This window comes from Pterocles gutturalis, unplaced genomic scaffold, assembly GCF_000699245.1.
Source record: "Pterocles gutturalis isolate BGI_N339 unplaced genomic scaffold, ASM69924v1 scaffold3421, whole genome shotgun sequence".
NCBI classification, from domain to species: domain Eukaryota; kingdom Metazoa; phylum Chordata; class Aves; order Pterocliformes; family Pteroclidae; genus Pterocles; species Pterocles gutturalis.
In genome coordinates this window covers 24,646-37,918 of record NW_010105266.1, presented here as the reverse complement: position 1 = coordinate 37,918, position 13,273 = coordinate 24,646, and the positions used below count along the sequence as shown (strand labels likewise).

The 13,273-nt window shown below is 54.9% G+C and overlaps 1 protein-coding gene across 1 annotated transcript; it reads left to right on the top strand.

Moving 5' to 3' along the window:
• The first annotated feature begins 3,831 nt into the window (after positions 1-3,831).
• Positions 3,832-4,791, top strand: LOC104471825 (olfactory receptor 52B2-like). The gene has a single exon (XM_010087310.1). The coding sequence runs from the start codon at positions 3,832-3,834 to the stop codon at positions 4,789-4,791; it is 960 nt and encodes a 319-aa protein (XP_010085612.1).
• The last annotated feature ends 8,482 nt before the right edge of the window (positions 4,792-13,273 follow it).

Below are 13,273 nucleotides of genomic sequence, written 5' to 3'. Positions count from 1 at the left end.
GGAGGAATCGCTGCCCACCCTGGAGGGAACCCCGCTTTGGCTCCGGATTGCTTGGGGTTATTCAAATCCCTTCCTAGAATGGGGAGGGAGGGGAATCTGAATGATGCCTTTTGAAATCCACGATGCATAAGAAACAAGGCAAAATATTTTTTTCTAATTCTTTGCATGGCTCCCATTGAAAATTCCCATGGCTACAGTGGGCGTTAACGATCCCCTGGTGAAGATCTGTTGCTCTGCCAGGGCACTGGACCCTTCTGCACCCCAGGGCCTCCCTCTCCAGCCCCCCTCTCGCCCCCAGTGCCATGGGGAGGATTCCTCGGCTCTGCCCGTGTTCTCACAAGATGTTTATAGTCTGCTTCTGCCTCATTTTGGCAAAAAAAAAGTGTCTAACCCCCTCCAGGGCTAACGAGGCGCCCTTGCACACAAGCCTTCTGTTCCACCCCACGGCGCGGGACGGGACCTTGCAGAGGCACCGACCAAGGCTGGGGACCAGGATGGGGACCAGATGCTGCGCGTCCGACCCAAATATTTTTGGCTGATCCCAAATTAAAGGGCTGTGAACTCAAATAATACTGGTCTGGAAGATATTCCCCGCAGCAGGTGTGGTGGAAGCAGAGCCCGTTTCTGCACCGCAGCCGCGTCCATCAGCTCGCAGCCCTCGGCGCGGATGCAGCAGATGCTGGCCGAGCCTGCCAGGGTCCTGTGAGGAGCCAGAGCTGCCCGGGAGGGCTCATCTGGAGGTGTTGCAGTAGGAATGCAGGAATAGGAATGTGGGAATAGGAATGCATCCATTGCAGTAGGAACGGGCACAGCCACGGCCACCAGCTGGTTTTGAACCTGCTCCAGGGAAGGAGATGGTGGCATCTGTTTCTCCCGGGTGTTTCCCAGAGTGGGAATTGCTGCAGGAGATGCTCCTTTGCTTGGAACCATGTCTTAGTGTCCTTGGGACTCACGTCCAGCTAAGAACGAGCTCTGGGGCTCCACAGCGGATGCGGGAGGAAGATGCTTGGTGCTGACAGCCGAGAGATGCCAACCGCCGCAGCGACTGAAGCCAGGGCTTGGCAGCACTTTGCATCCCTGCACGGGGCTGGTGACAGCCGGAGGGGCAGAGCAAGAAGAAATTGTTCGTCTCCAGGTTCCTGGAAATGCTTGAAAACAGGGAGCCAGGAGCTGGGGTCCTCCTGGCATGTTTTCTCCTGTCTGCAGATCTGCACCAGCAACACGCATGCAGGAAGGTGCATCCCAGCTGGAAAACCCGCTGTGCACAAAGAAATACCCTGAAATGCAGTGCAGGTGCTACCGGAGTGGATTGGGACCCAGGAGCATTCCCAGGGACCCCATCCTGAGGCTGGGGGACAAGCCTGGGGTGGGCTGGCTCTTTGCACAGCGGGTGATGGACCCAGGATTTGGGACAACGCGATGGCCCCAGGGGCATGGGCAGCCCCCAGATCCGGGGGGTTTGGGTGGGTCTGTACTTTACGTGACTCCTAAAATACCAGAGAGGCATTTTGTCCTGTCTGCCTGTGTTGGTTATGTATTATTTCTGAACCTGAGGCTCTAGAGCACTGAAGCAAACCAAGAAATGGCTGAATGATGAATATTTCACTGCAGGGCAGGTTATATAGAACTCATACTCCTTTGTTTAATTTAAAAAAAAAATTACTTTCAAACATTTTGATTTGCTCCAATCACTAATTCATACAGCCCTGTGCATCCAGAGCCTTTTTTTCTGCTGCATTGATGGATCTTCAGCGTGTTGGTTGCAGGAAAAATATTTTCAGATCATCTTTTAATTCATTTTTTGCATCTTTTGAACAGGCAGAGCTATTGTTTGAGGTTTTTTTTGCCACCATCATGCACTTTAAAAATCATTTTGCAATAACAGTATATTACAAATTTTGCAATCGTGGTGTTTCTGTTTGGTGGTTTGTTTTTTTTTTTTTTTTTTTTTTTTTTTTCCCCCAGCCGATGCCAGTTCAGACCAGACTCCAATCTGGGCAGAAATCTCCGCAGCTCCTGTTTTCCAGCACCATCGGGGCGGCTCTGCGCTCGCAGCCTCCCCCGGGCTGCGGCGTTTGTCGATCGTTAACCACGGGCTGGAGGAACGAGTGAAACCCAGGGACGTGAGGGGGTTTCCCCGGTATAACCAGAGAATTTTCACCCTGGGGGGGATGAAACACTCCCGGCCAGCAGAGATGCTCCCCCGGAGGCTGGGAGCGCGGGCGGTGCGTTCTGCCCGTCTCCCCCTCCAGTCCCAGTCAAACCAGTTGTGATGCAAATGGTGGGAAAGCAGGAAATGTCCCTGACTGCTGTTAATCTTTAATGCCGTTTAAACTTCCCCGAGGCGGGCTGGTGCTCCTTCGGAGGTTCAGGAGGGGGAAGGACCGGCGGCCGCAGGACGGGGCTGAGGTTCCTCGTTCCCCTTGGGGCTGGCCCTGGGTGAGTCGTTTTCTATTGAACGCTGGGGTTTGGGGCGATGCTTTCTTGTTGGAAAAGAGGGAGAGGAAGGGAAGGAGCAGATGAGAGAAATGTATTTCCCTCACACCGAGGAGCGGAGGTGTAAAATCTCGCTGAGCTGCTCTGTAACCCGTCAGCAGCCCGGCACCGGCTGGCGCTGGCACCTGGGGCCGTTCCCAGGTTGGTTTAATTTCCAGGTCTAGACCCAGCCTGTCTTTACTCCCCTCTGCTGAGTTACGGGGTTTTAAAACTGGAGGAGATGATTGTATGGATATTGGCGATGAGCTGAAGATCCGTTCTGTGCCGACTGATGTTTCCAGTGGACTTTCAGTCCAGAGAGGATGAGAATCCTTCTTGGTGGCAACGTCTAGAAATGCAAACGTGCCTTGCGCCCAGATACCTGCAGCCTGCAATAAAAATAAACCCGGCTGCAAGCAGGTCTGGAGAACGGAGGTTTAGCTTCGGTCCACATCAAATTTTCCCGCATCCCAGCCCTGACCTCGGCTATTTTCTGGTGTAGGATGGAGCACACACAGGGGAGAGGTGGGGCTGGAAATGGGGGGAAGCAAAGGGTGTGCAGAGGGCTCTTGTTTGTGTTACACAAAGGTGCAAAAAACCCCAAAACCCCTCCAGCTGATCCGTCCCTTGGGGACTGTGCTCTGCCTCCAGGCATTTTGGGAACTGGGAGAACCGGAGGGGGTTTTGCTCAGCGGCTGGAAAGGACCCGTGTGGGCTGAGCATCGGTGCAGAATTCTGCCTCCAGAGTATTTCCATGACCTAGAGCCCTGGTAGCACTTGTTGCCCCACATTTTGGGCCAGTGTTTCTTTGTCCCAACATCATGCTGTGCAGTCCACCGTGCCTTTGCCCCTCTTTGCAAAGGGGAGGAAAAGGCATGAAGCAGATGAGCCAGCATCTCCCCGGGTAGGCAGGAATCTGCCTGGTGGGAAGGTTGCTCCAGGGCATTCAGAAAGTCTGAGCACGGGCTGAAATGTCCCCTTTCCCCTGGGTGTTTGCCAGTGTTTGGGTCTCTGAAATCCCCATGGGATGGGGAAGAGGCACGAAAAGCACTTTGCAGACCTTGCAAATGGGGGAACGTGGTGGAAATACAGGGAGTAACATGTCCAGCAATGTTTCGGGGATGGTCACAGCCCTCAGAGGGGGCAGTTGGATGTCAGCTGCATCCAAGATGCTTATCAGTGCTGGTACTCCAGAAACAATGGGGTTTGTAAGGGAGTTGCAAATAGGACGTTGTGTGCACCCATTTGTACACGTTTGTAGGGGGCATGGGCTGATGCTGGGCTCACCAGGCATTCTTCATCCCTTCTTTTTCTTGCACAGAGCAGAATCGGGCTGGCACCGAGCACCGAAGCACCATGTACGAGCTCAACGAAAGCAGCTTCGATCCCATCACCTTTGTCCTGACGGGCATCCCGGGCATGGAGGGGTCCCACATCTGGATCTCCGTCCCCTTCAGCCTGATGTACATCACCGCGGTGTTCGGCAACTCCGTCCTCCTCTTTGTCATTGCCACGGACAGGAGTCTCCACGAGCCCATGTACCTTTTCCTGGCTATGCTGAATATTGCGGACCTCATGCTTTCGACCGCCACGGTGCCCAAGATGCTGGCGATCTTCTGGTTCAGCGCCAGAGAAATCTCCTTCGACGCCTGCATCACCCAGATGTTCTTCACCCATTTCAGCTTCATCGTGGAGTCGTCCGTTCTGCTGGCCATGGCGTTCGACCGCTACGTGGCCGTCTGTGACCCGCTGCGGTACACCTCCACCCTGACCCCCTCGGTCATCGGGAAAATCGCCGTGACCGCCGTCGTCCGCGGGTTGTGCATCATGTTCCCCCCCATCTTCCTCCTGAAGCGTCTGCCCTACTGTGGACACAACGTCATGCCCCACACCTACTGTGAGCACATGGGCATTGCCCGCCTCGCCTGCGCCGATATCCAAGCCAACGTCTGGTACGGGCTCACCACGGCTCTGCTCTCCTCCGGGCTGGACGTCGTGCTCATCGCTGTCTCCTACGTGCTGATCCTCAGGACGGTCTTTCGGCTCCCGTCCACGGAGGCTCGTCTCAAAACCCTGAGCACCTGCGGCTCCCACCTCTGCGTCATCCTCATGTTCTACGTCCCCGCCTTTTTCTCCTTCCTCACGCATCGCTTTGGCCACCACATCCCCAGCCACGTTCACATCCTCCTGGCCAACCTCTACGTCGTGGTCCCGCCGATGCTCAACCCCATCGTCTATGGGGTGAGGACGAGGCAGATCCGGGAGCGCGTCGGCCGCCTCCTCTGCCCCTGTCCCGGTGCCGGGAGCCGATGCTGAGCGCTGCCGGAGGGGAGGGGGACGTGGGACAGGGTCTGGGAAGCAGCACCAAGCGCCGCAGCACTTCTCACCCTGGAGGAAGAGCTTTACCCAAGAGGTTCAAGAGAAGCTGAGGGTGGTGGGATGTCTGAAACGTGGGCTTGGGTCATCAGCCCCATCTCCTGGATGGTCCATCCAGCAGAGGATGGGGCAGAGCTCAGCTGAGGGGCATCAAGGCTCTCACGCCCGCTGTTGTACTGTCACCTGATGATCGTGTTTGCAGTCCCACAGCTTCCTTTCTGTTTTTTCCTCCACCTGTTACCTCGGTGCCTAGACCGAACACCTCGTTGGTCATCAGACCAGAGCCTGGCGCATGCACCGTAGCTGGATGGGCTGAGCACTGTTGGCCATGGTGCAGATGATGGTCTGTCCTCCTGCCTCCCTGGGTTGAGCTTGCAACACTGAAGGTGGGAACCTCTTGCTGCTGAAGGTGTTTACATGCTGAAGAGCCCTGTGAGGTCGAGAAAGGCATTATTGTCCTGTATTTACAGGAAACATATTCCTTAAGCAATGATGTCCAAAACCAAATTCAAGCCTCTAGAGTGGGGTGCAGAGGGACAATGCTCTCCCACACCCTGCACATCCCACAGGGACATTTTCTGTCTTTGCCAAACCACTGCATTGCTGAGCGGTGCTCAGTGTGAAGTACGCTGCACCCCAAGATCCCTTTCAGCCCACCCGGCTGGCTGATGACCCACCACCGTGTTGCTGTGCATTTGGTTTAGCCTTCAGCACCCAAACAGCTTGGTTGGACCTTTTTTTGTTCCTCTCACTGGTGCATGGACCAGATGCATCAATAATACCTTGTTCTACCTGCAGCCAGTGGCAGACTGAAGTGGTGCAAATGCGAAGAGGGAGGGATAGACATTGCTGGAGAAGCACTGGAGACCTTGGGCGGAAGATCTCCAGAGCTTCAGGTCTCGTGCTGAAGGGTCAGTGTGCTCTGTACAGCTTGCAGGGTGGGTTTTCACTGCATCATTATAATGTGGAGAACCATGGAGACGCTGGCAGCAGCAGCCACCGTCCTGTCCTGAGTCGGGATTGCAGCAGGCATGGGCTGTTCCCACACGCCTGGAGCTTCTCAGCCCCATGGAAGAGTCACAGCAACACTCCCACCTGCCCAGCTCTCATCACCAAAGCACCAGCGTCCCTTTGTCCATTGTGTTGAGTTGTGGGTGCCCCATCCCTGGAGGGGTTCAAGGCCAGGCTGGATGAGGCTTTGGGCAACCTGGGCTAGTGGGAGGTGTCCCTGCCCATGGCAGGGGGTGGCACTGGGTGGGCTTTAAGGTCCCTTCCCACCCAAACCCTTCTGGTATTCTATTCTATTCTATTCTATTCTATTCTATTCTACTCTACTCTATTCTTTCCCAAGCTTTGGCACCATTTCCCTTTCCACCATGGGAAGCAGCTCTGGGATGAGGAACATGCTCTACTGGGTGGGATGTCGAGACAAACGCTTCTCCTGCACGATGCCTGTACCTTCTGTCGGCTGCATTTCTCTCCACGCCGCTCTGAGGTGCAGGGGTCTGGACAACTTTGATCCCCTCCTGAGCTCAGGGGCTTCCTGGGGTCTGCCCAATGTAGCTCTTCCTCCTCTTCCTCCAGCAACCAGGTTTTGGATTGCAGCAGTGGACCTGGAGGTGCCTCCTTTGGAGGGCTGGTATCACTGGAGATGCTGGAGAACATCTCTCCCTGCCTCCAGGCTGCACAGAATGTCGTGCCCTGCGCCAGGGCTGGGACCAGCGGGTCACCGAGGCTCCGGTTGGGGCTGATCAAACCCAACGTCCTTGACGGAGAGCGGGAGCAACAAGCGCTCCCTGGGATGGGGCTTGTACACAGCTGAGGGGTGCAGGAGATGAGACCAGAACAGCAAACCAGCAACCCACACCCTGCCCTGCTCCATCAGCCCAGCAACACCGCTGCAGCTTCAAAGGACAAGGGAAAGAAGGGGATTTATGATTTCAGATCAAAAATCCCCCAAAGTTCTTAACTCTTTGAACACACTTCTTTTTCCCTTTTTTTTTCTTTATGGGTTTTTTTTTTCCTTGTGGGTTTTTTTTCCTTTGTGTTTTCTTTTCTTCTTTTTTTTTTTTTTCTTCTTATTTCATCAAAGGCGGGACCCCTGTGACAGGCACGGAGGAAATGAAAGTCTGTTCGTTAAAAGCTGTTTGCTTAACAGGGAAGATAACGGAGCTGGTTACAAAAGCTGCTCACATCGTTGGATTCTTCTTTTTTTTTTTAACATCCTCAAAACATTTGTGTTTGTGCTGGCTTTCTTAGCAGAAGAAAGAGTATTTACCCAGAGCAGCCCGCGTGATTCCTGATGGGAGACGTGAGAGAGACAATGTGCCGGGAGAGCGTGTCGCTACGGGCAGCACATGGATGCACCGAGACCGAAATAGATGCTCCGAGGTGTTGGGGTGATGGGGGACCTGGAGCAGCTGCAGAGCTGCTGCCACAGGGGGGTCACGGCAGGTTTGGAGGCGGGGGTGAGATGTCTGAGAACAAGAACCCGTTGGCAAAGCAACCCTCTGGGAAGGGGGTTTCCTCCTGAAAGGCTCTTGGGCAGCTCCAGCAGCAGTCGAGCTGCTGTGGAAATTCGTCACTGTTAAAGAACAATATTGCTCACGGGTGTCTGCTGCACACTTTGGCTCACGTACCACCTTCCTCACCCCACTGTCATGAGCCCAGGCACATGCTCAGCCCCGAGCACAGCAGCGGCGCAGTGAAAGATGCATCTCCTGGGTCCCTTCCGTCTGCAGAAGGGTGTAGAAGAGTTTTTCTGTGGTTCTAGGAAAATTAGTGTGTGTGCCCAGGGGCGGCACGAGGGACCCTCGTATAAATGCCCAGGAGCCATGCACCATCATCATCATCATCATCACGGAGCTGGCGGGAGGCAGGATATCGCAGTGCAGGTGCTTATCATAGAATCATAGAACGGTTTGGGTTGGAAGGGACCTTAAAGATCACCTAGTCCCACCCCCCTGCCATGGGCAGGGACACCTCCCACTAGCCCAGGTTGCCCAGAGCCTCATCCAGCCTGGCCTTGAACCCCTCCAGGGATGGGGCATCCACAGCTTCTCTGGGCACCCTGGGCCACTGCCTCACCCCCCGCACAGGAAAACATTTCTTCCATATGACGGTGCTGCATCAATACAAAACACCTGCCTCCAGGTTGCTTCCACCCCAAGGACAAATGATGGGAAATGGGTGGGGAACGGCGGGAACAGCGCTGCCCGCTTGCCGCGTTATTGCACGCACCTCCTGGCGCTTTGGGGTGACGATGTGGTCCCCAGCGCTCAGGACCCTCTCTCGGGGCGACGCATCCCTGCAGACACCCCCATTTCCCCCTGGGTTGGGCTGTGCCGGGCTGTGCCGTTGCACCAGCGGAGTTTCCCGGCTCCTCCAGCTGCTCTGGGTTTCCCAGAATGGTCCCATACACCCGGGGAAGCTGTTGGAGCCTCGCAGCCCTTGCACTGCTCTTGGGTGTGCGTGGCGGCCGGGTCAGGGCTCAAACCGCCCAGGAGAATGTCCCTGAGTCAATGAATCACCAGCACAGCAATTAACGTCCAGAGGGACATGCTTAATGAGGAATTAGCCAGCTGATCAGGAAGATTTATATTTCCAAGGTGGTTAAAGTGTTAGCTTAATAGCTCACAGGAGATGTGAAACCACAACTTCTGCACTTTCTATTTCTACTTAAAATATATTTTTTCTTTCTTTTTGTTTTTAATTTTTTTTTTTCTGTTAAGCTCAGTGATGTGGTGGGCTATTCATAAGCATGTTCAGCTTGCAAGGACCCTTTCCTGGGGAGGAAGAAGGGATTCTGACTGATGCTGGTTTTTTTTTTTATGGCATCCTTGTAGCACATGCAGAAAGTAAATGAAATCTCAAAAAACCTGGAGAGACGAGTGGGAGTGGATAGAGTCACCGTCAGCAGCACTCCTTCATCCTCGGCAGAGGCGTGGGCTGGCTTTTCACGGCTCTGAGCACCCAGCAGGAGCGGAGCCTGAAGTGCCTCCGGGCTGTGCTGAGTCCAGCTCCGAGCATTGGCTTCAGAGGAAAGCGCTCTTGGGCTGCGGCTGGATGCTGTGCTGGATAGACAGAGACAAGCCCGGCTTTCCTGGGGAACAAAATCCCGGTTAAAGCTCTGCGTTTCCATCCGGTTTTATCGCTGTTTACAAACAGCGGCGCTTTGTTAATTGTTCTTCATCTGCGGAGCTCGGCGGGTAATGAACTAGAGCAGCGAAGCTCAATGGTTTCCCTCCACCTCACCTCCATCGTCATAATGTCTTAGTTAATTAAGAGTGTCTTAGCTAATTAATAAAACTCCCCCCTCCGCAGACTGGCAGGCGATGAGCAGCACATCCTCGCAAGCTGTCCTGCCCAAGGGGGATGGTAACTCAGCAGCCTGGACGGAGTTATGGGTTGGCCACTGGTTTGCTCTCATGTACTGGGGGCCCCCAGTGGTCCCCAGAGGTCCCTGAAGGTCCCTGGGGGCTCTCCTGCAGGGTCAGGGCAGCTGGGAAGGTGCTGATAGCAGTTCCCCTGAGCCCGCCACACGCTCTGCTGGGGTCTCTGCAGGTTTCTAGAGGAGGAAGAGGAGTCCCAGGAATCCATCGCTCTCTTCTAAAATCAGAAATGAGGAAAAAAATCAGGCAAAAGGTTTATAGCAGGAATAACCATCCCAACGCTCACAAATTTCTCTCCATCGTGGTTCACAAGAAGCTGGAATGGGTCCTGGACCCCAAGCACGTTATCTAGGGCAAGGAGGAGGGTAAAACAGTAAATCACCCGATTGCCAGGTCCCGGCTTGCCCGAGGCTGGCTCCCGCAGAGCCCCGGGAACCCCTCCGGGAGCCGGGACCGGGCGAAGGATTTTGCAGAAGTTCCTGAGGCTGTGCTGGTGACGAGTGATGGGGTGGCGAGGATTCGCTGAGGTGGCTTTGGGGACAACCTGAGGGTCTCCAGGGCTTGTGCGATCCCCCCCCCAATACCCAGGGAAAACGAACTGGTGACGTCCCTGATGCTCTCAGCCACCGGCGTCAGGGTGTGAGCACCAGCATCCGTGCCACCCCTGTCAGTTCAGATTTTGCCTGTGAGTATTTCCATTCACATTTTTAACTGCGGATTCATCCCATCGACAGCCTTTGGGAACAGGACTCAGGCAGGTGGGAACCAGCGGCTCTGGATAATGCGTGCCTGAGGGGTCCGGAGAGCCGATGATTGTTGGAGAAATTTGAAGCTGCTCAGTTTGACATTAGCTCGAAATAAAATAGTGGAAAAGCGAATATGAGACTTGATCAATAAGGTGTAAAAAGGGCAAGAGTGTCATTAATGGCAAGCAGCACTTATTTTTGGTGTTTAGCTTCTGTAGAATCACGTCATTTCGTTTCCTGATGACTTCCAAATTTGGGTGATAAAGTTACCTGCAGGCTGAATTTTTTTTATTTTCACAGATTTCTGATATACACCTCATTATAGCAAACAGACCAATAAACAACCAACGAGCAAAGCAGATGTTAGTGGAGTTGGGCCAACCATAGAGTCGTGTTTCAGTGGTAACTCCCCCCTGAGCGCTGGTTGTGTATTTTTGGGGACATTCAGCGGGGATCGATCGGATGCTGGGTCTCGTGTTGTACACGATTGTTATCAGTTGGGTAGAAGCAAATAGAAAATCGTTGCTAAGAAGCTTTATTTGGTGATGCAAAGACCGCTAATCAAACAGAGGTGACTGCAAACTCACGGTCCCAGGGAGGAGGGGTGCAGGCGGTCCCAGAGAAGGGGGCTGTGGTCCCCATGGAGGGGGCTCCGGAGAAGCTTGGGCGTCCGAGGGAAGGAGCGCTTTGGTGGGGGCACTTTGGGGGATGCCAATGTGAGGATCCTGGTGTGTTCCCGTAGCTGTGCGGGGTGATGGTGGGCGATGCAGGGCCGTGGTTCCCTCGGCTTGTTCTCAAACACTTCCCCCAGTCCTGAGGTCCTCGTTTGTGACAATGTACAGAGAGCTGGGAGGGTCCCTCGGTGCATCGGTGGGATGGTGGGGACCAGGGGAGGATGGAGTCCTGCTGGCACCCAGGAGAGGTCCTGCTCCTTCCCCCCACCCTGGTTTGGGCTGGGACAGAGGGAACTCTCTCCCCAGCAGCTGGTGTGAGGCTGTGTTGGGGTTTGTGCTGAGGAGAAGCTGATCACACACTGATGGGCAGAGCTGCTGCCAGGACAGTCAAGGACTTTCCAGCTTCTCTGCTGTGCCCGTGTCTGCAGGGGCAGGAGGAGCTGGGAGGGAGCACAGCCCCAGTGACCAGCCCAGGATTCGACCTCAGGGTTAGGGCTGAGACCCAAACTGGCCGATGGTCTGTTCCATCCCATGCCCGGCATGGCCAGGGGAGAGGTGAGGCTCTGTCCAGAAGTTCTCTCTCTTGCTCTGGGTTGTCTCCCTCTGGGTCACCCCTCTCTCATGGTCATCTCGAACTCTTGGACACTCGGGTCTTATCTCCACTCTGGGATTGTGGTTTCAGGACTCTCCCTGCTCTGGGATCATTGGCTGGGAACGGGCTGAGCCTTGGTCATGGGGTGGTGAGCAGTGTCACTGGGTGTCACTCATCTGTATATATCACTATTATTATTTTTCACAACATTATTGCAGTTCAGTTATTAAATTGTTCTTATCTCACCCCATGAGTCTCTTTTCCCTTCACCCCTTTAATTCGCCCCCATCCCCAGGAGGAGGGAGGCGGGAGGGTGAGCGAGCGGCTGCGTGGTGTTGGGCTCTCAGCTCACCCAAGGACAGCGGTAGCAGGGGATGGTTTTGATCCCTCGACCTCTGTGCTGGATGACATCCCAGCACACACCATCACTGCCCAGTCCCTGTGAAACACCTCTCCCCTCGCTGCAGCAATGATGGGATACGGTGAGGAGGAGAAAGTCAGGAGGAAGAGCACTTTGAGCCAACTTTGCTGAGAGCTGGTTCCCCATCCAATGACAATGACAAAGACAAGGACAAGGACAGCAAAGCGTCTTCCAGATGCCTCGTGGTGTTGTGAAGGGGCTGGAGCTGGGTCCCCACAGCAGTCCTTTGTGGTGCTAAAGGCCATGAAAAATAAACCCTTGGTCCTAGGAGCTGCTGGGGGTCAGGACATCCTCCTGGGCAGATGGGGACCGTCTGGTGGGACCTGGGGTGTGAGCTTGAAACTGAGAAACGCGTATTTCCCCCGATGGTGGGACATGAAAGGATGAATTTTCTTTACCGATTTTAACGTTTCTGTTATAAAATGTGCTTCTCCTTGTCTGGTGGATCGAGGAGAGCGAAAGCCTGTGTTCTGGGTCATGGGCACCTCTGGGTCAGGGGCACATCTGGAGAATTTCCTCTGCCTCAGTGCAGCGGAGGAGCCCAGAACATCTGCCCGGCACCACAGCTCTAGCTGAGCAACGCAAGAGGGTGAAAATCATCAGCTGAAAGGGGGAAAAAGGGTTAATGTTCAGGTTCTTCAGCTCAAGGCTTGCATTCTGAGATGGGGGAGGGATGGAGGGAAGCAAAAGAAGCTGTCTCCTGGGTGTGGGTCCCCCGGGGCTCTGTAAACACCCCCAGCCCTTGCTGCGGGAGGATTCCCGGGTCTGCTGGAGGGCTGCGGACAGCAAACTCCTGTTTGTGGCTGGGGCAGGAAACTGGTGAGCTGCTGGTGCTGAGGGAGCGAGTTCCTGGGCTTTTCCGAAGGTGTTATGTGTGTGCAAGGCTTGAAATGAAAATTCCACCTGCAGTGGGAGGCAGGGAGCCTGTGTCGCTGCCAAAGGCTCGGCAGGGTGCCGATGAAACGGTGTTTGAGCCTGTCCTGGCTTTCCGACCCGCAGAGCGACCCAGGTCACTGGAGCAGGCTCTTAGCATCGGGGCCAATCTCTGTTTGCTTTTTTCTCCCCATGTTAAACCCCATCATTTACGGGGGATGACAAGCAAACAGCTTCAGAGGAGCTTGGTTCAGGTGGTGGCTGAGTCAGCATCCTGCTGAGCCCAGCAGGCAGGAAAACACTTCTCAAGACTTGGACACCAAGGTTATGTTTTCCTTTTGAATGCACGGAGATGTTATTGTAGAAGTGCCCGCTGCTGCTTGCCTGGGGGGCTGGGGCGAGGTGGGGCGGAGCAGTGGGAAGGACCCCAAGCAGGAGGCATTGTGGAGACCCTTGGTCCCCCAGCTCAGCCCAAAATTCCTGAGTTGAGCATCTCCTCCTCCTCCATCCCCTGCGTGCTGCCGTGGGGGTCTTGCCCACAGCCGGTGGGCTGCAGGTGCCCAAGAAGATGCAGCGCAGTGGTGCCGTCAGTGTTTGCAGTGAATGGGAGGGCAGGAGCAGAGGACACCGTCCCCCTCCCGAAGGTTTCCCCCAGAGCAGGGGAGGGCTCTGGGGCTGGCAGGGAGAGCCTGGGGTGGATGCGTTTGGCTTTTTCCCATGCCCCA